The 25,804-nt window shown below is 49.4% G+C and overlaps 1 protein-coding gene across 14 annotated transcripts; it reads left to right on the plus strand.

Moving 5' to 3' along the window:
- Positions 1-1,763: 1,763 nt before the first annotated feature.
- Positions 1,764-24,286, plus strand: DNMT3B (DNA methyltransferase 3 beta; the record flags this gene model as incomplete). Of its 14 annotated transcripts, none has more annotated exons than XM_084247178.1 (22): positions 1,764-1,793; positions 1,981-2,143; positions 3,043-3,104; positions 4,405-4,509; positions 5,464-5,592; positions 6,207-6,416; positions 7,078-7,236; positions 9,682-9,789; positions 10,953-11,097; positions 12,624-12,749; positions 12,878-12,922; positions 14,267-14,346; positions 14,696-14,808; positions 15,215-15,398; positions 15,984-16,068; positions 16,988-17,133; positions 17,466-17,556; positions 17,851-17,999; positions 19,068-19,153; positions 21,690-21,759; positions 22,475-22,593; positions 24,145-24,286. In XM_084247178.1, 22 exons carry the CDS (start codon positions 1,764-1,766, stop codon positions 24,284-24,286), a joined length of 2,547 nt encoding a protein of 848 aa, XP_084103304.1. The 14 variants fall into 14 exon arrangements, with proteins under 14 accessions (XP_084103304.1, XP_084103309.1, XP_084103300.1 ...); XM_084247172.1 differs by lacking the exon at positions 1,764-1,793 and adding an exon at positions 11,523-11,582 and having other exon boundaries at positions 1,987-2,143; XM_084247179.1 differs by lacking the exon at positions 1,764-1,793 and having other exon boundaries at positions 1,987-2,167.
- Positions 24,287-25,804: the final 1,518 nt, after the last annotated feature.

Raw genomic sequence — 25,804 nt, forward strand, 5'->3', positions numbered from 1 at the left:
TCCAGATATGTTTATAACCAGAACACTTAGACTTGCTTATTAATTACCTGGGGATTTTGTTCAAACTGTCACTCCTGATTCAGTAGGTCTCATAGAATGATGCTTGAGATTCAGCACTTTTAACTAGCATTTGAGTTTATCCAAGGACAATGGTCCTGGTCCCTACTGGGAATGAAAAGCGTTCTGTCTAGTTGCCCTGTGCCCAAACCTGAGGGACAAACCGTGCAAAGGATGGAGCTAGGACCCCAAGTGACAGACGACTTCCACCTGGGGGCGCTGCTGGTCACTTTGGATTGAGCTCCACAGCGCCCTCTGCTGTGCGTGGCGCCAGCACCCACTGCAGCCCACCATCCCTGTAGCCCCAGGTGCTGCTTCTAGAAGGACGCCATCCACACCCCGGGGCGAGTCCCATAGATGGGGGACCATGGGAAGGTAGGTCTACTGGGGAAGCTTTTTCAAGCAGGGTTCCAGGATAGGAAGGTAAGAGACCCATGACCTTTAAAACTGGTAGGGGAAGGGAGAATTAAGGGGTGGGAATCGGGGATCTTGCCCAATACCACTGAGGTTCTGTTTTGGCAAGCTGAAGTGCAGCAAAAGGAACACTAGCTACTCTTAGGATTCTGGATTCTGGTTTCCTCTGGAGTTTGCTGCCCCCTCCCACCCCGGGCTATTTAACTTGATGTGTACTTGGGTGTTTGACTGGGGGTCTACCCCATCGTGGTTCCTCCCTCATAGATGGAACATTTAGCCTTGGAGGCTAATGATGTGAGTCAATTTTCCTTTCCTTTTTTTTTTCCTCAAAGATTTATTTATGCACACAAGAACTGGGATACAGGTCAGAGGTATGGGAGGGGGAGAGGATTCACCAGAGAGGGGAACAGAACAGGCGGATCAACTGAAATACTCTGCTGAGGGGAGCAGCGGGTGAGTCAGGAGAGGTCTGCCGCACCATGTGGGTAGCTCCCTGGCTGGGTATCGAACTCATGCTGCTGTGGCTGCGGATAGCTTCAAAGGTTGCGTCTTAACCCATGGTGCCACCAGGGAGGCCCCAATTTTCCTTTTCTAAAAAGGAAATCACAATCACATTAAGAGGAATAAATGAGAGAAAGGTGCAGGTTCTTACAGCCAACAAATATTGTGGACTGGGCCAGGTCAAGGGTCCCACTTGAAACACCCAGTGAAGATGTGGCCTAAGCTGGTCTTGGCTGATTTGCCTAGTGATGATAGGGGCAGCAGTGGGGAGGCAAATGTTCAGAGGTGGGGGTGAGGCTGCTGCGTGCCCCTTGCTTGTTAACTGCCCCAGTCCTTGGCCTGTACTCATCCATCCTTGGGAACTTGGGACTCTGAGCCCCAGCTGGTGAGGGAGGAGGGGAGTGAGTGACAGGCCAGCAGACCAATGGGCCCTGGAGGTTGTTGTGGGGCGGGGCTTGTGCTGCCATGGAGAGGAGAGAAGCTGTTCTGTGGGGGAGGAGGGGGCGGTGGGAAGAGGACCTGGAGATTGAGGGGAAGGGAGAGCAAACAAAGGGGTCAGGAGGGAAAATAATGCACTGGCTTCCTGAGGCCCTGCAGAGTCTGGGCAGGGAGAGGGGCCAGGGGTAGAGGGGACCAAGCGGGGCGCAGGCAGGCCCCGGGCAGGCAGGCTCTAAATGGCATTGTTTGAAGTGGCCGGCTAATTGCAGAGAGCAGCCGGAGTCCCAGACCCTGGCCCAGCCCCCTCCTCTGTCCTGGGTGCTAGCGCCTGAGCCTTCGGGCTGCCTGGCCACATGGAACCAAGTCCCGAGCCTCCGAGTTTGGTGAGGGGGACAGGGGGACAGGCTGTGGGGGACAGTGTGCATGGGGTGCTTCGGCAGATCACCCTGAGGATGTGTCACGGGTTTTCTCTCAGCTTGAGAACACAGAGCACGGGATGGGGGGCTTGGGGCTGTGCTGTCCGCTCCTGTCCTTGTTCCTGCTGCCCTGCTCACTCTGGCCCTCCCACAGGAGACAATGAAGGGAGACACCAGACAACTCAATGGAGAGGAGGACGCCAGCGGGAGGGAAGACTCCATCGTCACCAACGGGGCCTGCAGCGACCAGTCCTCTGACTCCAAGGACGCTCCCTCGCCCCCCATCCTGGAGGCTATCAGCACCCCGGAGATCAGAGGTGGAGGAGGGGTGGGCAGCCCCGGTAGGGAGGAGGGGTGGGCAGTCCCTGTGCAGACCATGCACCTCCTAGCAGAGTTCAGGCAGGTTTGAGGGAAAGGGCCTGGCTCTGACCTTCCCTCCTTGGGTAAGGGAAGAGGGTATAGACAGAGCCAAACCCATTTGTCATCCCTGGCTCCTGCCTCCCTACTGTGCTTTCCCGCAGTTTGGACACTGGGGAGGTGATCCCGAGCTGCTGATCCCCTGTACATTTGTAGACGCAATGATGGGGTGTTGACAGGGGGTCTGATGCCCTTCTGCAGTGGGTCCCCTCTCTCCACTGGAGCCTGGGACTGACACTGCTTCCTTGCCTGTCCCCATTCCTGGACACCCCTAACTAACTGCATCAGGTCACCCAGGTTCTCCCTACAGAGGTTTTGTCCCCATCCGGTTCAGAAATCCCTGTATTGACCAAGCCTGTTGCTGAGAACTCTTCTAGAGCTGTGTCATCCACTAGAACCTTTCTCTAAGCTTGAAAGTGTTTGTCTGTATTGTTCACCATAATAGCCATTAGCCACACGTGAGCACTTGAAATGTGTCTGGATGCGGCAGATTCGGCTGTTCTTTTAAGTGTAGTACAGGGTTGCTGGATTCTGAATGGGCAGCAGGTTCTGGAGAGTCAGATGCCTGCTGTCATTGTACTTGAGTGTTGTTCTGGGTCCTAATACATGCCTGACCCTGAACCCTGCTGCCTTGTGAAGGCATGGGGGGCTGCAGCACGAGGGACTAGGTGTTAAAATCCCTGGGATGCTGGTGGATTTGGGGAGAAGCCAGTCTATCAGTGAGGGAAGATGTGGCTGCGGCCCAGCCTGGCCACTTGCCCTGTCCTTTCCTCGAAATACAGACTCAGTTCTTCCACAGGCCGAAGATCCAGTTCAAGGCTGTCTAAGAGGGAGGTGTCCAGCCTGCTAAGCTATACTCAGGTACTGGCTCTATGCTGCCTTTTTCAGAGCTGAGGGGGATTTTCCACGTTCATTAATGGGGACCTTGAGGTTTACCTAAACAGTACCCATAAATAAGTACTCGTTGAGTGATGAATCTAAACACTGCCAGGCACATAGGCCTGAGCAAACTCATTAGGGAGCATTTGTTGTTAATATATGTGAAGAATTTTTTTTATATCATAAAAAGTTATTAGTAAGTTATGAAGTTTTTTTTACTAGATTCTCTAAGCTTATTTTTAAACATTTTTCTTTTTTGAAAATATTTTTTATTTATGCATAATCCAATATCTGGGGTGTAGGCCACCCACAGGTGCAGGTCAAGAAGATTCACCAGAGACAAGAGTGGGGAGCAGAACAGGCTAATCTACTGAAATACACTGCTGAGGGGAGCAGCAGGCGAGAAAGGAGAGGTCTGCTGCACCATGTGGGTCACCTCCCTGGCCAGCTGGGGATCAAACTTGTGCTGCAGACCCCTGTGCCAACAGGGAGGCCCGTATCATTACAATTTTAAAGAGAAAGGAATGCACACAGTCAAGGCCATGACTAACAAGTGCCAATTCAATGTTGTAACATGCCAGTGAGACCTCAGGCTGGTGCTGTTGCAGTTTTTTTTTTTTTAAAGATTTATTTATTTTTATACAAGAGCTGGGGTACAGGCCAGAGGCACAGGAGAATGAGAGGATTCAACAGAGACAGGACGGGGGTGCAGAACAGGCAGGCTGACTGAAAGCACTGCTGAGGGGAGTGGCGGGTGCCACAGGACAGGTCTGCTGTGCCATGTGGGCATCTCCCTTGCCGACCGGGAATTGAACCAGCACTGCAGCAGCTGCGGACAGCTTCAAAGTGCTGTGCTCAACCCCCTGCGCCACCGGGGAGGCCCTGGGTTTGGTGCAGCAAAGGGCCTGCACTCCGCATCTAAACCACTAGACTCACGACCATTGCCATTTCTACCTGGTCGTTGGCTCAAGAAGTGTCCTTGGGACAGCTGGCCTACGGTTTCTCCCAGGCCCTTCATTGGGGCAATTGATCTGGTCCCCCACTAGGTAGGCATTTGCTTTCCTGCCGTTTCTTGATTCCATTTAGTTTCTCAGTCATGTCTGGATTCTGTGACCCTGTGGTGTGCGTGACTGCAGAATCTTACTGGAACAAAAATCAGGCAGTTGAAATTTTTATGTCCTTTGGACCAATATCGCGAATTTTTAAAGTACCATTGACTTCATGCTTCATTTGCATTAGTTATATGGCCTGGACTTCATCCTATAATGCTTCATTTGTAAAGGATTTGACGGGCGATGGAGATGAAGGGGAGGATGGAGACGGCTCCGATACTCCAGTGATGCCAAAACTTTTCCGTGAAACCAGGACTCGATCTGAAAGCCCAGCTGTAAGTTGTCACCACACCCCTGCCTGCCCCTCCCAAAAAAAACAAAAAAACAAAAAAAAAAACCTAGCACTCCAGCCACACAGAGGCCTGTGTAAAAAATAGGCCTTGGGTCTCCTGGGGTCAAATTGAAAAAAAAACATGTTTTGAAATTGGAAAATGATAGCAAGGGTTAAGAATATCATTGTGGAGGTTTTCGTGCCCACGAGTTGATTTAAACTTTTTGGGGAACACTCTTGGAAATACCCAAGGGTTATGGTGATAGGTGGATGTCTCAGTGGCTAATGAGGCACAGGAGATACTTCTAGAGTGATCCCATCCTTGAGTCTGAGGTCTGAAATTGAGAAGGCAGTTCCTGTTCTGACTCAGCCCTGCAGGAAGCAGGCGCCTGTGCAGGTGTAGCTCACAATGTCTCCTCACCTGGGCTTTGCATCCTCCCCCTGCATAGACGGAAGAGGATTCTGATAACTTCTACCCCAGGTTAAGCATGAGGTTTCATAGGTAAGGTTCGAACACAGGTCTGCAACACCAAAGTTCATGCCATTTTTGAGACAGAATGTTAGGAGCATCTCCTTCAATATGCCACTACTTTCAGAAAAAGTCCACAATTGGCCTCATGCTTCTTTTTGGGATAAAAAGTTTGGTGCACAGTAAACGTGATTTCATTTTTCAATCCAATTTGTAGGTACCAGCTTCAGCTTCAGTAGACAGTGTGGGGTCTGATGTGGAGACTGTAGACAGTCTCCTTGCCCAGATACACAGCCAGCCCTGTTGGCCTCCCTCCCAAACTCCAGTATTCCATTACTTGGGAGTTTGGGCATGAAATTTACTAGTACAGATGGCTCACCTACTTGGCTACCTCTCAAGTGCCACCAAGTGCCATCCTCTTGGCCCCCTGCCCAAGACCCCGCACCCCCAGTCACTGAAGACCCCGTGCTGATCCTCTCTTGCTTCCAGGTCCGAACCCGAAACAGTGCCTCCAGCTGGGAGAGGCACAGGCCCTCCCCACGTTCCACCCGAGGCCGGCAGGGCCGCCATCACGTGGATGAGTCCCCAGTCCCAGTGGAGTTATCAACTACCACCAGGGTTGGTTCCCCGAATGCACAGACCCTGCTCCTACTCTCAGGGTGTCGGGAAGGTCTGCCTCACTCTGCCACCCCAAGTGGCTAGTCTATAACCTGTCCTTTCTCCACGCTCCTCCTCCTTAGGGCCTTGCTGTCCTCTCCTGGGTGAACTTCTCAGAAGCCTGGTGCTTTTTGCCAGGCCCATCGTGGCTCCAACTGTGGTGGGGATGCGGGAATCCCCTTCTGACTGGGTTCTCACCCTCCTTGGATAGGAGCTCCAACTTGACGTTCAGAGCTATATTGTCTCCATGGTTAGTCTGGAGGTGACCCCAGAGTCATAGCAACCCTCCTCTGCTGTTAAAAGGTTGGGCACACAACACAGCACCCCTGGAGGAAACCAGTGATCCTCGCTGGGCTTGGCTCCTCTCCACCTTGCTCTCCGTTATAGTGCCTTTGCCACAGACTGTTTTTTCCATCAGTTCCTTGTTCCTGCAAATCACTCTTGGTGTGGTCTCTGTCCTACCTTATGCCTTCAATGTTTCTGCTTGCCCGGGAATCAGCTGAGGGCTGCTACCCGTGTCTGGTCACCCACCAGGTTGGGTTGCTGGAGTCCGAGCACTATCCTTCCGTCCACAGTCTCTGCGGCGACGGACAGTGTCCTCAGCAAGCACACCGTGGCCGTCCCCCTCTATCCCCTACCTCACTATCGATCTCACAGAGGACGACGTGGTTCCCCAGAGCAGCAGCACCCCATATACCCGCTTGGCCCAGGACAGCCAGCCAGAAAGCCTGGAGTCCCCACAGGTGGACGTAGAGGGTCGAGATGCAGACAGCACCGAGTATCAGGTACCACTGGGAAGGTCAAATAGAGGGGATGAAAGTGGACCCTGCAGTGACTGCCACTCCAGGCATTGCTGCTCTTAGGTTGTGACACTTGACTTGTTTCTCCATGTCCATTTCCCAGTGCTGCAGCATTCCTTGACCTGTCTTACCTCCCAGGGAATACTCAAGCCCCAGGGTTACCTGCTGAATGAATTACGAGTCTTAACATAGTCATGCCTTGATGGATACAAATCTTTTTTTTAAGATTTATTTATTTATGTATACAAGAACTGGGGTATAAGACAGAGGTGCAGGATTGAGAGGATTCACCAGGGAGAGTGGGAAGCAGAAAAGGCAGATCTACTGAAATACACTGCTGAGGGGGGAGCAGTGGGTGAGACATGTGAGGTCTGCTGCACCATGTGGGCAGCTCTCTGCACAGGGATCTAACACATGCTGCAGTGGCTGCAGATAGCTTCGTAGTGAGACTTAAACTTAACCCTTGCACCACCAGGGAGGCCCTCAGTTTTTGAACCATGAGAAGTTGAAAGTGATAAATAATTATTTTCCCAAGGAGCTCTGCCCATACAAAGCCTTGAACTGTTAGAGGAGCAAGGGTTTGCCTTTCGCCCCAGGGGTCTGACTCATTGGATCTACCTGATTCCTTCATGTGATTCTCTTCCAGGATGGGAAGGAGTTTGGAATAGGGGACCTTGTGTGGGGAAAGATCAAGGGCTTTTCCTGGTGGCCTGCCATGGTGGTATCTTGGAAAGTCACCTCCAAGCGTCAGGCCATGTCTGGCATGCGGTGGGTCCAGTGGTTTGGTGACGGCAAGTTCTCAGAGGTGAGTTGACAAGGCCAATGCAAAGGTACAGTGTTCTGCTCTCCTTCCCTTTGTAGTGGGCTCCCTCTCCCCACAAGATTTACTTTTATTTATTTATGCATACGAGACCTGGGGTATAAGCCAGAGGTGCCAGGGGTGAGAGGATTCACCAGAGATAGTGGGGAGCAGAACAGGCAGACTGACTGAAACACACTGGTGAGGGGAGCAGTGGGCGAGACAGGAGAGGTCTGCTGCACCATGTGGGTCATCTCCCTAGCCCAGGATTGAACTCATACTGCAGTAATAGTTTAATAGCACTTACATTTTAACCCCTGTGTCACCAGGTAGGCCCAGTAGTAGGCTTTGAAGACAATAGCGTGGGACAGCTTTTTCAATCAATGAGGGCATTTTTGAGTTTAAGAGGAGAACAAACACTGCCTGTGTTAAATGGCTTAATTGGATATAGAGGGTCTTGTGGGACCCAGAACACAGTCTGCTCTTCCAGGAGAAAGAGCTGATAAGTCTTGGGGCTGGGGCTTCTTGTGATCTGTTGATTTTACTTCTGTGTGTGTGACCAGGGTGAGTTCTGAGGGGTTAGACATCCCCTCGAAGGTTTAGTGAAAAGACCTTTGGAGGTCTCTGCTGCTGAGGATCATTTTGTCCTACTGAGGTTGGGGGAAAGGGCATCTGGGTTGGGTGTGCAAGATGTGTCTAGAAGCATTTAAAAAAAAGTTCTTTGCTGATTTGGTGATTTCAGCACTTGTTGATATTGGCTTTTTTTTTTTTTAATGTATTAAGATGTGTCACTTTGGCATGTAGGTTTTTTTTTTTTTAAAGATTTATTTATTTATACAAGCACTGGGTACAGTCTGAACTGCGGGAGGGTGAGAGAATTCACCAGAGCCAGAGCAGGGAGCAGAGCAGGCAGAAGGACCGAAGTACACTGCTGAGGGGAGCAGCGGGCGGCAGGAGAGGTCTGAGCGCCATGTGGCACCCGGAGCAGCCGGGCATCGAACCGGCGCTGCAGAGGCTGCGGGCAGCTTCACAACCCAGCGCTCAACCACTGCGCCACCGGGGAGGCCCGGTATTGGCATTTTAAATTTTGATGAGAGTTGGCTGGGTGAGAGCTGTTTTGCATATGAGGGGGCTCTAATTATTCTCTGAATTCTAGGAGTACTCTGAAGGCATATTCTAAACTGTCCAGAGGTTTTGACTGGACCGGTATACATACAATACTTCTGCCATGGTCTTTTAGAAATGATGGTCCAGCCCTCGACCTGCCCGGAGCTTAGGTGCTGACAAGTGCAGCAAATTCAGGGAGGATAGAAGTTGATCTAGTACAGTTGTGGGATTTGGCCTCAAGTTGAAGCTCTTTTCCTATGAATTGGGACATTGGCCATAAATACATTGAAGTTCACAAAGAGGCAAGGAGAATGACAGAGAATCTAGCTGTAGCTAGGTTAAATCTGCATGCTAATGGCCTCTTTGGCCAGCAGAGGGAGCAGAAGGATATAAGTCCCGGGCCCACATTCACCCTGGTGCTGCTAATTGCAGAGATGGGGCAAAGGCTTCAGTGAAATGAAAACATGGTTGCCTGTAATTACCTTGGCCCAGTGAAACATAAAATGTACTTTGTAAGACTGGGTCTGATGCTAATAAGGTAAAGGGTGGGGGCTTTAGGGTAGTGTTTACAAGATGTGACTTCTTCTTGCACTACTTCAGTTGATGCATGAGACACAGGGATAGTACCTGTATTTCAGTGCCCAACAACGTTGAGCCCCGGTTTCTTCAATGGTGGATACACCCTGTCATTGGAGGTCAGGCTTCCAGGTACAACTTGGAGCTTGGCATGAGTGTGAGCACATATTGCAGTGAAGAAAACATCACATGACAGTTCAATAAACATCCCTGAACACCCACTTTCCTCTCATCCCAAAGGCTGTCCGATTAGTTCATTCATGGCCTGGGGACAAGGAGCCTAATATTTATAGAATATGGATCTTCAGACACTGAGAGATGTACTTAACAAAATAGCTACTTAAGTGTGAAAAAGCTCTGTTCTTTAAACATACATTAAATTAGCTCAATTAATGAAAGATAGGTGGTCACAAAGATTGCTATTTGTCATGTTCATGAAAGAGAAACAACATGTGCACAATCCCCAATTTTGAAGAATCATCCATGAAATTCAAGTCACAAAGAAGCTATACCAGTGACTGCATGTCTTTTACTCCTAGAATACAGATAAATACATAATATCCATTTCAAGGGTCACACTTTCCTATGTTGCAGGGTCACCGTGGTGCTGGTTATGTGGTATACCAGCAGTTTTGGTACCATTATCAATTTACTGCTTTTTTCCCCTTTTGAATCTATGAACTTGAACCCCAGGAATCACCCTGTGAGAGACCCTCAACACCCAGGCACAGACTGTAGGTAGATGTTGACAGTGACTTTGTCTTCTAGGTCAGCGCAGATAAGCTCGTGGCCCTGGGATTGTTCAGCCAGCACTTTAACCTCGCGACCTTCAATAAGCTGGTTTCCTACCGAAAGGCCATGTATCATGCACTGGAGGTAACGCAAAAGTGTGTGGTGAGGGGCTGACTGGAGAAAAGTTACAGTAAGAGAAGCCAGCTTAGCTCACCAGTTCACCGTGTGGCAAAGGATGGCTTGGGAGAAGGTGGGGTCAGGGTCATCAGATTGGAGGCAACTGATAGGCCCAATTGAAACTTGGGGATTCCTTCCCCCTGATATCCCAGGGCCCCCCCAACTACCATCTGGTGGAATACCAGAACTGACAAGTGGGTAACAAGGTGCACAGCAGTGAATATTTCTTGCCCAGTGCCTTCAAAGCCTCCTTCCTTTGAGGAATGTGGTTTGGGGTCAAGACTGGTCAACCAGCGAGGCCAGCTGTTTTTATTCTCCTTGGTGGTGGCCTGATATCTTCTGAGATATATTTTGCTGTGTCCGTCCATATATCTTTAAAAAAAAAATTTATTCATGCACACAAGAGATGGGCACAGGCCAGAGATGCGGGGGTGAGAGGACCCACTAGAGAGAGAGTGGGGAACAGAATAGGCAGACTGACTAAACTGCTGAGGGGAACAGCAGGTGAGCCAGGAGAGGTCTGCTGCGCCATATGGGCTGCTGCTCCCTGGTCGACTGACCGGGGATCGAACTCCTGCCAAAGAGGCTGCGGACTGCTCCACAGTGAGGTGCTTAACCCCTTGTGCCACCAGGGAGGCCCCGTCCATATATCTTAATGTGAGTTGACCAGTGGCCTTTGTCCAGCATTCGAGTCCTTTGCTTATTTGGATATGTTAATCTTTAGGATCCTTGTAATAATAGGACTTATCACATGACACCTATCCATGTTAATTAGGGAAATGAATAAGAAATCAGGGGCATTCTGAGAGGTGATTAAACTGCTGGTTGCAGCTTTTCTTAGATCAAAAAATGACAACTAATTTTGATCTGCCTTTGAGAGGAGCTGACTATTCAACTTCCTTTCAGGGAAGAGATGTTCTTTGGTGCCTGCAGCCTTAACTCTTTCCCCATGGCCTCCTGCCCATCTTCCTGCCTTGGCCCCTCTTCCTTCACATGCCAGGGTCTAAGACAGCTGCCTGCTATGAAAGGGCCCAGTGTGAAAAGGGTGTCACCCCAGCTGGGGGAATCCCTGCGTGTGGACTGCTCAGCACCCAAACCTCCTGTTAATCAGACTCATCTTTATCTCGCAGAAAGCAAGGGTGCGGGCTGGCAAGACATTCCCCAGTAGCCCTGGAGACTCACTGGAGGATCTACTGAAGCCGATGCTCGATTGGGCACATGGGGGCTTCAAACCCACCGGGGTTGAGGGCCTCAAACCCAACAACAACCAAACAGGTGGGCATGCGTCCCTGTTAGAACAGCCAGAGTCAGCTGGTGGCCCCTTAGCTCATCCCAGCCTTCTAGCCATCAGTCAGCACTGGACACGCCCTCACTCGCCCTAGGAATTCTCAGGGTTCTAGTGAAACAAACAGCCTAGCCCGTTCACTTGTCAGTACCTAGCATTTTTTTTTTTTTTGAGAGGAAAAAAGTTCTCATTGGGGAAAATGTGGAAAGTACTTTATAAAACTGCAAAACAAAGCTACCCCAGTCACCCACCCTAATATTTGAACCAATACCATGTTTCCTCCATTAGAAGACAGACCGGTGGGGCACATTGTCCCTCCTGAAACAGGAATGCCTGAAACCCAAGATTTGTCTGAAAGTTCATACATTTGTAACGTAGTGTTTTCTGTTTCATTTTGTTTCTCCTCCCAAAAAAGTGCTTAATAAGTCGAAGTTGCGTCGTGCAGGCAGTGGGAGCTTAGAATCAAGGAAACACGGTATCCCCTCCACCTTTGACTATGCTCTGTTGTCTCTGCACTTACTTTGAATTTCTGGGCATATCCTGGTGACTGAACAAAATCCAACCTGTTAAAGTCAGCCTGAACTCACCCCTCCTTCACTCCCAGCCCTCACGTGGCCTTCAGTTTGACCTTCTTGGGGTGCACTTCTTCCGCTCTCATAGACACTGAGTTGGATTCCTGCTTTCCCTTCGTTTCTCAGTAGTATAATCTCAGATTTGTTCACTGAAGTGTTCTTGTGATTTTTTTTCTTTTAATTTAATGGCTGCATCATTTTCTTTCCTAGGACCAGAGTCAAATTGAACCATGTCCCTTGTAGATGATGCTGTATCGTTGAATAAAAATACAAATGGAATTGATAAAAATATGAACAGCTGCATATTTGAAATTTTTCCAAACACGTTAAAGAGTAAAAGAATCAGAGTTAATATTAATCCTACATTTACTTCAATCCAGTATTTCCAATATGTTAGCATTTCCAATAGTCAGGAGACGCAGTTAAGATTTTATAGTTCCTTTTTAAAAGTTTCACAATCTCATCTGTTTTATTCCTCTTACAACACACCTCAATTTGGATGCTATATTTTCATTGGAAGTATTTGATCTAAATTGTTACTGTCTAATTTGTTTCCTCGAACTAATTAAGAGCAGTTGGCAATTTAAAATTCACAGTAAAATTAAATGAAGATTAAGTCCTTCCATCACAAAAGTCACATGTCAAGTGCTCAGTTGCTGCTCATGGCCGTCGGCTCTGCATGTCCTGCCTTGCAGGCAGGATTTCAGCTGTAGATTCAGCTTGTCTAATGTTCTTTGCGCTGAGTCTTCAAGAAGTTACTCTTCTACACTTCAAAAGCTGTTTAAAAGCCTACATATCTGGGCAGGAGACAGGGGTTTGGCTGTAGTTGGACTGTAGGACACTCAGCATGGGCCCGTCCTGCCCAGCTGCAGCTGGGTACCGTCCTAGGCCCATGGTCTCTGCCACCCCAGCGCCCATTGCTGGCTTCTTCTTTCCTTTCACAGAGAACAAGACCCGAAGACGCACAGGGGATGACTCAACCACCTCTGAGTACTGCCCCCCACCCAAGCGCCTCAAGACAAACTGTTATAACAATGGCAAGGACCGAGGAGAGGAAGACCAGAGTCGAGGTGATTATGGCGACTGAGGGCACTAAGGACCCCTTGCCCTCCTACCTGGCTTGGTAGATGCTGAGGGCCACGCAGGGAAGGGAAGGGAGTATCCCTGAGCCCCAGCTCACAGCTTCTTTTCTCAACAGAGCAAATGGCTTCAGATGTTACCAACAACAAGAGCAACCTAGAAGGTAATACTTCTCCCTGTAAGTCCTCCCTCCTTGTCCTAGGTGGTGCTCAGATCTGCCTTGTCCAGCCTCTGCTGCCCTGCCAGGTTTAACACAGAGCTCTTCCTTGTCCTCAGGTCGAGGTGTGGGCATTATAGTCAATATGAGTTGCCCAATTTTGGCTGAGACTGATTTTGTCCCTTAATCTAAGTAGAATGGAGGTTGGGTAGAGTCATTATGTGAACTGGACACCTTAGCTGGGAAAAAACCCAAGCCATGAAACCATGATCAGAGGCACCCTCGAGTCTACCCCAGCACAAACTGCAACTGGCTTTGAGGTAGAAGGCAGACAAACTAGGCATTACTTTCTCTGAAGCTCAGCCCAGTCTGCTCTGCCTGGGAATCCTGCTGGATTAAAACTCTTCAGGTGTATGGAATTCAGAATGTGCCAGGAAGAACTTTTTTCTTCTTTTTTTTTTTTTTTCTTAAAGGATTTATTCATTTATGCAGAAAAGAGCAGTGCTATAGGCCAGAGGTTCAGGGATGAGTTGATTATCAGAGACAGAGTAGAGAACAACAGAACAGGCGGATCAACTGAAATACACTGCTGGGGGAGCAGTGGGCTAGACTGGAGAGGTCTGCTGTGCCATGTGGGATCAAACTTGTGCTGCAAGAGGCTGCGATAGTATATTGTTACAGTGGCTGGCAATAGCTTAATAGCACTGTGTCTTTAACCCCTGTGCCACCAGAGAGGCCCTGCTTCTTCATCTTGCTGTCCTTTAGTCTACCGACACTTACTGAGTGGTAGCTCAGGACTGGCAGGCAAACCACGAAGCTTTTAACTTGGGAAGAGAACACTGGGGAAAACTTGGGTTTGGACCAGTGCCTGGTGATCTAGAAAACCTGGGCACTCATTTCTCCCTTCCCCTCTTGCCTGACTGGGATGCTGCATACCAACAGGGCCTGCTGATCTGGTCAGTGTTGGCAGTAAGTCCTGACCTGATAGGGAGAGAAGGCAGGTTCTGGACGAGCTGCCCTGGCAGTGGAGGGTTGTCAAAAGTTGTTTCATGATGAGCAAGAAATTTGGTGCCGACCGCAAAATCCCAAAGTCCTGGGCTTTCAAGAATAGCAAAGATTTTCAAGTAAGGCCCTCCAAGAACAGCCTCTGCTGGAGGAGGCCGTGTTCTGGGCTGGGCTCCACATTTCATTGTTGAAACCCCACCTGGAGTATTGTTGAGAGGGACATAGAGTGAAGACAGTAGACTGCATGTGGCTTGTGTGGAGTGTGGGTCAGGACTTGTAGACACAAGGCTTCAGCTTCTGGTGTGGGCCTAGAGTTGCCACAGGCATTCCCTGTCTTTCTTACAGATAGCTGTTTGTCCTGTGGTAGGAAAAACCCTGTGTCCTTCCACCCTCTCTTTGAGGGTGGGCTCTGCCAGACTTGCCGGGTAAGTCCTTACCTATCCCCACCCTGGACTTAACAGTCCCTCGCCTCCTCCTTGATACCTTTGTCTTTCTACTGAACAACACACCTGCCTATAGACATCAAGACTGGCTCTGCTGAGGCCTTCCCGGGCCCCTGCCACCATCTGTCATGCAGAGGGTGGAGGAGCAGGCGCTGCAGCTGAGGGGGCTGTCCACAGCAAGGCACAGAACACGGCTGTTTGTCCCTGAAAAGGGTGCCAAGTCGCCCATGACCAGTCCGTGGCTGTGTCCTCGCCCTCAGCCAGCGAACAAGCATGGCCTGGCGGTTGCTGGTCTCTGATCTCTGATTTCATGGCGTGTTTCTGCCTGCAGGACCGCTTCCTTGAGCTGTTCTACATGTACGACGATGACGGCTACCAGTCCTACTGTACTGTGTGCTGCGAGGGCCGCGAGCTGCTGCTCTGCAGCAATACCAGCTGCTGCCGGTGAGCATCTGCCCTGTTCCTGGCCACGACACCCATAGGCCGGAGCCAGGCCGATCTGGGCACCAGATTCTGTTGGGACCTTGCATCCTCCCCTAAGTATGGGCTCGTAGAGGTGGCTTAAGGAGCTAAATCTGAGAGGACAGGGAGTGATGGGCATGCCCCAGGACAAGGGCCAATTCTAGGTTGACTGAAGAGTTTCCTATGCAGAACTTGTGTCCTGTGTGTCCTGGGGATGCGCAGTAGGGAAGGAAAAGAAGAGGTCAGCATTCCCCCAGAGCACACCTTCCTGCCCAAGAGGAAGGGCAACGCAGGACCTGACACGAGTGTTGCTTACACACATCTATGGGGGGAGGGTGTGCACAGGAGGCACCAGTGACGGAGCCTCCCTCTCCCTGTGTCCTTGTAGGTGCTTCTGCGTGGAGTGCCTGGAGGTGCTGGTGGGCACCGGTACGGCAGAGGACGCGAAGCAGCAGGAGCCCTGGAGCTGCTACATGTGCCTCCCGCAGCGCTGCCATGGTGTGCTGCGTCGCCGCAAGGACTGGAGCGTGCGCCTGCAGTCCTTCTTCACCAGTGACCCGGGGCTCGAATACGTAAGCCGTGGGCTCCTCGGCCCAGCACCTTCCTCTTCCTGGTCTTCAGGGATCTGGAGTGCAACCAAGTGTGTTGGCAAGAGTTAGGAATAAAGAGCTGTTACACAAATTAGCATCTGAGAGACTCAGACTAGAAACCTCCCATGCAGTTCGCCACTCTTCCAGTGTCTTTCAGCCCTTCCTCTTGGCCTCAGGGATTGTTAAGGGCCTAGTGAAAAAGTAGTTCTAAAATCAAGTCTCTTCTGAGTTACTAACACAGAAGGAGAAAGGGAAGTTAGTAACTCACTTCACTTCTTCATGGAGTGACTTCCCGGACTCCATTCCTGCTAGTCCTGGAGGGAGCCCGCAGCCCGGCTGTGGAAGGGGACATGTCTCTGTGCATGTGCACGTCTGTGTCAGTGTCACCTGTGCTCCGTGTCAAAAAGGGCAGACTGCTCACTCTCCAGAGCTCCTATGAAGGTGACCGTCCCGAAATGGCCGAGTGCAGGGCTAGGCTCACTCAGGAAGGTTAGCCCTCTCCTCCTGCAGAGGCCGAGTCTTCCCTCTGCACCTGGATCTCCATGACCTCCTTCTTTAACCTGGCAGGAGGCCCCCAAGTTATACCCCGCGATTCCTGCAGCCCGAAGGCGACCTATTCGAGTCTTGTCCCTGTTTGATGGAATTGCGACAGGTGAGTCTGGAGTTCACTTAGGATGCTCACCTGCTCCAGGTGTTTATCCTCAATGATCAGAAAGACCCCTGAGATTATCTGTTTGTCACCTGTTCTCAGAAAACCTTACACTCCTTGTATCTCTCAAAACTCCCATTTCACCCACCTGACCCTCTGGATCCCTTTAAAGGCATGTTTGTCTTAGCCGTTTGATTTCATTTGTGTCGGTTTCTAGGAAAATTATTCTTCATTCCTTAAGCATAGAGATAGTGGAGGTTAGTGAAGCAACTCCGCTAGCATCTCCAGTCTTTGTGCCCATTCCCTGAGGGTTCTCCATGGAGAGAGGCAGCACAGAAGCCATGCATGTCTCTGCCCCTTGGGACTTTGTGGAGTTTACCTTGTTTGGTCCTGGGGACTGTGACAGATCGTTAGAGAAGCCGTTTCACCAGAGCAGGAAGTGTGGGAATGAACTGCTAAACACTTATCATTTGTGTTTGTGTGTGTGCACCAGTGTCCACCTACCTGAAGCATTTGCCACTTTAATTACTGTCATGGCCACTGCTTATTCTCCCCACTCTGGCCTCTGTGTCATCAGGTAATAAATAGTAAAACCGAGTCCTCATTCCCTCCAGACCTTAGGGTTCTTGCCTAATCATTAAAGATCCATGTCTGTCCTGATGGAGGCTGGACATTGGCTGTGCACCTTTCACTTTCGACGGATTTCCCCAGTGGGGTCTATACCAGTTGAATGATTTTCATTATAAAACTGCACACTGGAGAGCTCAGTGTGTCCACGATGACAATTTCTGTGCCCTCTGCTGGGATTCACATCCTCATGTCTTTGCTGGGTCTGAGTCCTCAAGATGGTTTAGATCACTAGAGGGAGGGGCCTATATAGAAGGACCCTAGATTCATATTCTGTCTCCCTGACTCCCCATAGGATACTTGGTCCTTAGAGAATTGGGCATTAAAGTGGAGAAGTACATCGCCTCCGAAGTCTGTGAAGAGTCCATTGCTGTTGGAACCGTTAAACATGAAGGCAACATCAAATACGTGAATGATGTCAGGAACATCACAAAGAAAAATGTGAGGGCAGCCTGTGTGCATTTGGGGCTCTCCAGAACCCCCCCTCCCTCTTCTGCCTCCAGAATTCCCCCATATCCTCAGGCCTATGTCGTCCTCTCATGCCCGGGGGCTTGGAGGGAGAACCTGTGGTCACATCAAGCTCTTGTACCAAGACCCGCACGTGTGCAAACCATTCAGCTTGATTACATCTTAGAACCCTGAGCACTGTACTGTCTTGCATCAGAAACAGATGGAGGACTTGCGTGGCCAAGCAGAATTCTAGAAGTGATAAGCTCAGCATGTCCATCCTCACCCCCTGCCCTCCTTGAAGTGTGACTGCTCTTTTCTTACAGATTGAAGAATGGGGCCCCTTCGACTTGGTGATTGGTGGGAGCCCATGCAATGATCTCTCAAATGTGAATCCTGCCAGGAAGGGCCTGTATGGTGAGCATACCTTCTTTCTGATGGTCCCAAGAAGACCCCAAGTCAGCTGACATGTTCCAAGTGCAGCAGCCTGAGAAGGTGCTGCTTTGCCTCTGGCCAGTCTTACCCTGTCAGCGCTGTGCATGCCCCATTGCGATTCCTCTGTCAATGAGATCCTCCTGGTAAATGTCACACCGCTGGTGCTGACATCCTTAAGTTATCCCTGAGTAAACTGGACCATCAGTTCTCAATGTGAAGGGGAGGGTGGGCTGAAGGGTTTGAACATGTTCTGGGATCTTCTTTTTGTGACCTCAGAGGGCACTGGCCGGCTCTTCTTTGAATTTTACCACCTGCTGAATTACACACGCCCCAAGGAGGGTGATGACCGACCCTTCTTTTGGATGTTTGAGAATGTGGTAGCCATGAAGGTCGGTGACAAGAGGGACATCTCACGATTCCTGGAGGTGAGGGGACCTGGGGGTCCTGCTTGTCAAGACAGCCTGGGTGGGGAAAGGCCCTGCTGGGTATGAGGGTTGGAGAGGTGGGTGTTGCCAATGTTGGGAATTTCCAATTCTTGACAAAAGTATGACTTATTCCAAGTGCAGCGGAATTAGTGGGTGGTTAGTAAATGAAAAATATTTGATCTCTAACTTCACCCTCAACGTTGAAGTCAAGATGATGAAACCATAACTACTTTTGGAGGTAGCATAAAATTTAGCTCTTATACTTTTTTAAAGATTTATTTTTATTTACTTAAGCATACAAGAACTGGGGTGCAGGCCATAGGTGCAGGACGGTGAGAGAATTCACCAGAGACAGAGCGGGGAGCAGAATAGGCAGATCCACTGAAATACACTGCTGAGGGGAGCAGTGTGGATAAGATAGGCGAGATCTGCTGCGCCATGTGGGTCAGCTTCCTGGCCGGGGATTGAACTCATGCCATAGTGGCTGGCAATAGCTTTGTAGCACTGAGACTTGAACTTGTGCCCCACCAGTGAGGCCCCCTGGCTCTTTCTTAACAGTTTCCTCTCATTTTTGTTCTGAGAGCTGCATACTTATAGTCACTGGCACTGCTTAATTTTACACTTCAAGCACTGTCATAAATGGTTTTAATGCCCTTCACTCACTTAATTTTCCCCTAAGTTTTATAGCTCAAGTTCTGCTCTAACAGATTATAGATCTTAGTTCCTTCTTGCTACCAAATGGGTGGCACAAGCCACATTTTGCCAGCATTGCATTTCCATAGCAGACTTTCCAGATTTGAAAGAGGAGATTCTTTTGCCACCTTCACGTTGCACGTTCTGTCATCATCTGGCTTGCCCCAGGGGATGTCGTGTCTCAGAACCTGCATGTCTGATCTCATCTTGCCCTGCTCGAGCTTTTCCTCAGCTAGATCCTTGTTGGGGCCAGTCGTTCTCCTCTGTCAGGAGCCATGTCGCCTCCACAGCCAGCGGGTGGTCCTGTCCTGACCCAGGTGAAGTCCATTCTGTCTACTGCCCTGAATTCTGAGTGGGCCTCTTCTCTCTTGGCAGTGCAATCCAGTCATGATCGATGCCATCAAAGTATCTGCTGCTCACAGGGCCCGATACTTCTGGGGCAACCTACCTGGGATGAACAGGTAACACGGGCTCAGAGTGGGACAGGTAATAATAGCTAAGTTAAACACAGCCAATGTCGACCTGATCATGGACAGTCTTTTTCAAGCTTTTTAGAAGGAAATGGCTCTGCTGAAAAATGGCCTCCTTCTGGGCTTCAGAGCACCCCCTGGTGTTGTGGGTTGATGTCTTTTAGGATGTGCTGGAACTGCGTGGGACCCTCAGGCCAGGATTCCTCGGTGGACTCAATTGTTTCCACTCGCTTCTGGCCTGTTTCTTAAAGTACCATGTCTGGAGCAGATGATCTTTTAAAGCCAGGGGTGCTCATGCTTCCACAACCCCCCTTTGTCAGTTGTCCTATGTAGTGGGATTGTCTGAGGTGCCTTTGTTCTCTGTCCCTGGGGCACACCTGTGGTGACCAAACCATGAAAGAGTTGGGGAGACGATTTATAGCCAAAAAGCTCTCGTCCTCATTTTCTTAGTCAAGAGCTTCCCCAGGTTTTTGTCAGCCTTTCATGGTGAACACCACGAAGTGGCTTTGCTGAGAATTATTTCCTATATGGTTTTGGTGAGAGCAACCTCATTAAGATACAAAATGTGGGGGTGATGTGACATCCCAGACTTCTAAATGAGTTAATCTTAGAAAAATTAGCCTTCAGAAGGACGTGTTGGAAACATAATTTTCTGGCATTTAGCAAAGTGAGGACAGAGGTGAGAACATACTAGAATAGCGTGGATGGTATCTTTGGGTAGCTTGCATTTTTGCTTGGTTCATCAGCGAGTTGGAGAGTTCTATAGCCATGTCTGGGGTGAAACTGGTGCATTCATTCACTGAGCACTTAAGTCCTCCCTGTGACAGGAATTGTTGTCACAGTTGCCAGTTCAGTGATGAGCACATCAGTGCTAGGCCTGCTTAGGGGGTTGACACGTAATGGGGGAGGAGCTCAGAAAAATACAGTGAATGATCTCTAGGTCATGACTTGGGATTGGGGAGTTTTTATTCCAGCAGGCCCCCAAAGACAGGGCCTGCATTCTTAGAAAAGGAGAGCATCCTAGGTTGAAGGGAGAAGGGTGACAGGTGACCTGGCACTTGCACACCAAGTCAGAAAACAGTGTTCTGGGTGGGAACAATGGGGGAAGAAGACAGAACTTGGAAAGCGTGCGCCACGTGATGGGGCCAGTGTCTGGGAATTCACAGGAGGTTTAAGCAGACGAGTTGTGTCTTCAGTTCATCGTAGTTTCTGGTAGGCGAAAGATTGGATAGGATGAGGCCAGAAACAGGGAGACCAGTGAGGCATTTGTTGAGGGAAGGAGGCTGGCTGACTGTGCCCTGGGAGGGAGCATGACACACACTTGTAAAACAGGGCAGGCGGTGCCTCCTGGATTTGGAGATTTCTGTGCATTTAGCAAAGAAGGAATCTGATTCTAGGACTTAAAAGGATTTGCTGATGCACTGGATGTGGGCAGAGTACGACATGAAAAGGATCAGGGAAGACAGCTTTTCTGTCTGATTTAAGAAATGAGTCTCCACAGCTGGGTTCTGAGAGGCTCTCAGAGGGTGGCTGCTGCATCCATCAGGCTGTAGACCCATATCCAGCCTTTATTTGAAAACCTTGGTGTGTTTAAAGGTCAATCCTTGTCAACACACAGTAGGCCTATTCTGTGTCCCCTGGGTCCCTTAGCTCCCTGGGGTTTATGGAAGGAGGTGCTGATGGGCACAGGGTAACACATTTGAATCCTGAAAGGGGAAAGTCAAGGACAGAATCTAGGGAAACATTTTGTGTGACTTTCACTGCCCACTTTGGGGTCAGGGTTTCATCTCATTTGTTTTTGGCCTGGAAATTTCTTATTGTCAGGGATGGCTGTGGGTTTCATCTACTCTGCATTCAGACCTCTTGCTGCTTTTCTGCTCTTAGTTTTGGAATTGCTTAGTCCCCAAATGTTCTATTCCTTCACCTCTTCTGGCATCTGTTTGCTTCTTTGCATTTGCAGATTTCAGTGGTGAAAGTTACAGGGCAGTTAATCCTTTTGTGCACTACCTCCTGTCCTACCTACGTGTTGACCCACTTGGTCCTTCAAACCTGAGGCTATACCCTCAGAAGTGAGCCACCAAGTGATGAACTGGATACTCACATTGTATCAGGTAGAGAGACATAAAGCTGAGACAGGAGCTCCATACCTTGTTGAAGGTCATTGCACAGCCAGGAGACACAGTGTGGCTGGGATTGAGGGTTGTCCTGACCCCTTTCAGTGTATACATAGCCCTCTTCTGCCCCCATGTCTTCCCCACTCTCCTCCATGGTAGTGCTAGGCTAATATTAAATTTGGGATGGGGGAGCATTTGCTCCTCCTGGATATTGGGCTTGCCCTCTTCAAGGGGCTGGTCAATCCCTGGCCACCACATAACAGGCTATGCCAGAGTCATTTTCATCATGTATTTGTAACAAGTTCACTGCCAGAGTGCATTTTGCAGCTTTATGTCCTTATTCCCACTTTGCAAGGCCCTAGCTGAGGCCCCTTTACAGATGGTAGAAAGTAATGGGTTTTGGCTGTTCCCAGGCCCGTGATAGCATCAAAGAATGATAAACTCGAGCTGCAGGACTGCTTGGAGTTCAATAGGACAGCAAAGGTAAGATGTGCTCACCAACGGTCTGTACTGCAACCTTCTGGGAAATGCACTTGGTGACTTCCAAGCTGGGACTTGATCTTGGTGTCCAGTTGTTCTGCCCCTTTCCCCACATAACTCCCGGGTGCTGGGTCTTTCCCTACATAAACATTCTGCCCCATCTTTAAGTGCATAGAGGAGGAGAGGGTCTCGAAGAACAAATAATCCCTACGAAAAGGCAACCGGACTTTCCAGTTGTGAAAGCACACTCCAGAGTCATTTCAGCCAGTCCTCTCAGTAAGACATGAGTAATGAATGAGTAGTTAATACCTATGCCCCCCACAAAGTAACAATAATGACCTTCATAAAATTCTGTGTTTATACAAGTGAGGCTCCATTCATCCAAACCCCAGTTCACCAGCTAGAATATGGGTGGATTTTTACTTTTTTGCTTGATCCTGCTTGATCAGTAACTGTTTTCTTGGCCCCTTGTGATCTCACCACTGTATCTTTTGCTCTCACTGAGGCTAATCCTTCCTGTCCTTTAATTTCATGGTTTTTATGGGAAGCGCAGAATGTTCTTTTCCTTCCATGTCTGCTCACAATCCCTCTGTCAGTCCAGTCTGCGACTGCTTCTCCCCCACCGCCCTGCCTGCCTCCGTCTCCCCACAGCACTCCTGAGCCCCGCCACTCTGCCCTTCATTCTGTGCTCACTCCATGATGTCGTTTTGTTCTCCAGTTAAAGAAAGTACAGACAATAACCACCAAGTCGAACTCGATCAAACAGGGGAAAAACCAACTTTTCCCTGTTGTCATGAATGGCAAAGAAGATGTTTTGTGGTGCACTGAGCTAGAAAGGTGAGCAAGGCTGCCCATGGAGAGGGAAACCATGCAGATAGAGAGAAAGGGGAAGAACATGTGGAGAAGACACAGCCGCTTGACCGGGCAGGTGCTTGCCTGCCTAATACACGGTCTCCCTTGCCTGCTTGCAGAACTGGGAGTTCTACCCTTTCAAAGTTGGTCTTATTTCCTGGTAGAAATGGTAGAAGGGTGGTGGTGTTGGTGGTGGTGATGAGGAGTCTGGCACATGAAGTCATCCTACAACACTGTTGGCTGCGCTGTCCTGGCCCGTGCCTGCCCTGACGTGCTGGGGACCCTGGGATGTTAAGAGGAAGCAGCTAAAGAAAACCCCACTGACATGCCATTGCTCTTTCTCAGAAGATTCCTTTTGCCAAGTTGCTCATTCTACCAAAGATACCTGCTTAGCCATAGTCTATCTGTCTTTCCCCACCTCAATTTATTGGGCTAAGTACGTTGTAGATATTTGATTCAAAGAACCAGCTCGTAGATTCAGTTCGCCTACTCTGGTTTCTATTTTTTCCCTCACTTTTTGTTTTTCTTATTTTGTTCTTATTTTTCTTGCCAGAAATGTTATTGAGGGCTATGAATATTCACATTTATGGATATGCCTCGAAGGATTTGACAGAGTATTTTCATTCCAGATGTTTCAGTTCTGTAACCAATTTTATTTCTTAGCCTTAAACAGTTTTAGGTATCAAAATAAGGTCTGTTTAGTAGGAAGAAACTGGTGTGTAACCTTGCCCCCACTCATGCTGTGGCTTATTCTGTATTTGAAGGCCCAAGCCTAATTTAGGGTTGGACCTGGGATTCTAGGCTTGGCTGGTGCCTGTCACGTAGACAAAGTCGGACACCAGCCCCAGGCTTTGCATCTTTGGTGTGTCTCTTAACACCCACTCAGCTGTTGGCCCATTGGTGTGACTTTTAATATTAACTGTGAGCATGGAAAAGTAGCAGGCCCAGTACCTCCAAAGCCTCTTCACCAGGCCTGGGAGAAGCTCACAGAGCAGGCTCTTGGCATATTTGCTTGCCATCTGCCAGGAAGTCCAGTGTGCCTCTTAAGCCACCCAACTGGGTTTGAAAAGGAAAAGAAAATGCGGGCTGCTTCAGTGTACTCCCAGTAAGTTACCTGAGCATTTGATGATTAAAAAGGTCTCTTTTTGCAAAGAGTCCTTATTTTTAATTAAGGAAATTCCCTAACTTCTCCATCTTGCGGTTTGAAGACAGATACATGTCTGTCCTGTGACTGGCTATCTGTGTCTTATCATTTTTTCATTGGAGAGATATCCACTGAATAGGGTATGTGGTGCTAGTGCCCGGGGATGCCCAGAACAGGTGCCCTCGGGACAGTCACCTGTGTTCTGAAGAACCGGAGGACTTGACCTGGCTGGGCTTGCAGAGAGGGCTCATGCAAAAGGCTTGGCGGGACAGAATGCTGGGTAGCGAGCAGCACTCTGCTGGCTGTGGTGAACATCTCCCAGAGAGCCCTCAGCCTGTTGGAGGGGGCACTTCTGACTTTCTATCTTTTTACTCTGGTGCCCCTCCCCCCAGGATCTTCGGCTTTCCCGTACACTACACTGATGTGTCCAACATGGGTCGCGGTGCCCGCCAGAAGCTGCTCGGGAGGTCCTGGAGTGTGCCAGTCATCCGACACCTCTTCGCCCCCCTGAAGGACTACTTTGCCTGTGAATAGTTGCCCAGGCAGGCAGGGGTGCCTGGGGCCCTGGGTGTGCCAGGGCAAGCCAGTACCCAGGAGGTGCCGCCTGGGCCACGCCTTTCGTCAGCTCAGCTGTGTGGTGTCACATGGGAGCAAGCGCCCTGAGTCCATCCTGGCCGGGGCGGCCAAGGTGCCACCTCCTTGTGCACAACTCAGACCTGGCTGCTCGGAGCAGCCAGACACGGTGCTCATTTTGTCTTCTAAAACTTTAAAACTTGAAGTAGGTAGTAAGATGGCTTTTTTTTCCCTCCCGGGTTTTACTGCTCAGTCACGATGGCTAAGATACCAAAACCACAGTGCCGACAGCTCTCCAGCACTCAGGTTCACGCTGAAAAAGTCAACCAAGACAGTTATTGCAAGACTTTAAGTTTTTTAAAATGTCTGCATTTTTTAAATGTCTGCGACCCCTTGTTTCCTGGAGCAGGCAGTAGTAACCGGTAAAGGAACAACTTCAGACCCAGGATGCTTTTTTTCCTGGGGCGAGCAGAAGAGGAAATGATGTCTATGTCTGCCTTGAATTTCCCTCAAGTAGTTCCCCTTGCCTCAGTATAAAGGGCTGCGATGCAATGTCCAGCCCCATTGAGAGGCATTTCCACAGTGATGATGATTTCAGCAGGGATGATGTCATCATCACATTCAGGGCTATTTCTTCCCCCAGATAGAAGGTCAGGGCCACTCTTAGCTGAAACCCTCCCAGTGACTGCAATAGACCCCTCTGGGGAGCTCAGGAAGGGGTGGGGTGGGGTGGTAGGAGATGCCAGGTGTTATACAATAGATGGGTGTGGCTTCTCATTGTCTTCCTTCCCCAAGTGACTTGGAGTGAAGGAGGCTTAGATAAGGACCCCTCCCCACCCCCTACCCCCCTACAAGGCACCCTCCAGACCTCCAGGCACAGGTCCCCAAATTATGACATCCTAATTCCTCAGCCTTTTTCTAAACTGAGAAGCAGTGACAGCCAGGGCCAGAAGCACATTCCTCGCACTTTCCCCTCATCTAAGAGATTGTAGGGGGAAAACTGCAATAAAAGCCGACCATCCCTCCAGAGATTTTAAAATCCTTTTATATTCCACGATGTCGTTTTTTAAGGGGCATGGGAGGTCGGGCAAGCTGCATTTCAGAAATGCTGCTGTAATGGTTTTAACACCTTTTACTCTTACTGGTGCTATTTTGTACAATAAGGAACAAAGTCAAGTTTCGTGGAGTTTTTTTTACATATTTTTTTTTAACTCAGACTTCTATTTTTATGTTTAAACATTTTCATAAAAAGTTTTTTGTAACTGGAGCCACGTAACAAGTATGGGGAAAAAATTGTGCCTTGTCTCAACAGTTTTGCTAATTTTTAGGCTGAGAGATGACGGATGCCTAAAGTTTACCTTATGTTGAATTAAAATCAGTATTTCTCTAACAGTCTGTTGTCCCTTTTGTTCTTTTGCAGGTCAGATGGGTGGTGTGTGGGAGGACCAGGCTAAGGTGGGAAGGTGGGTGGTGGAAGTG

This window comes from Talpa europaea (genome assembly GCF_964194135.1).
Source record: "Talpa europaea genome assembly, chromosome: 11".
Taxonomy (NCBI): domain Eukaryota; kingdom Metazoa; phylum Chordata; class Mammalia; order Eulipotyphla; family Talpidae; genus Talpa; species Talpa europaea.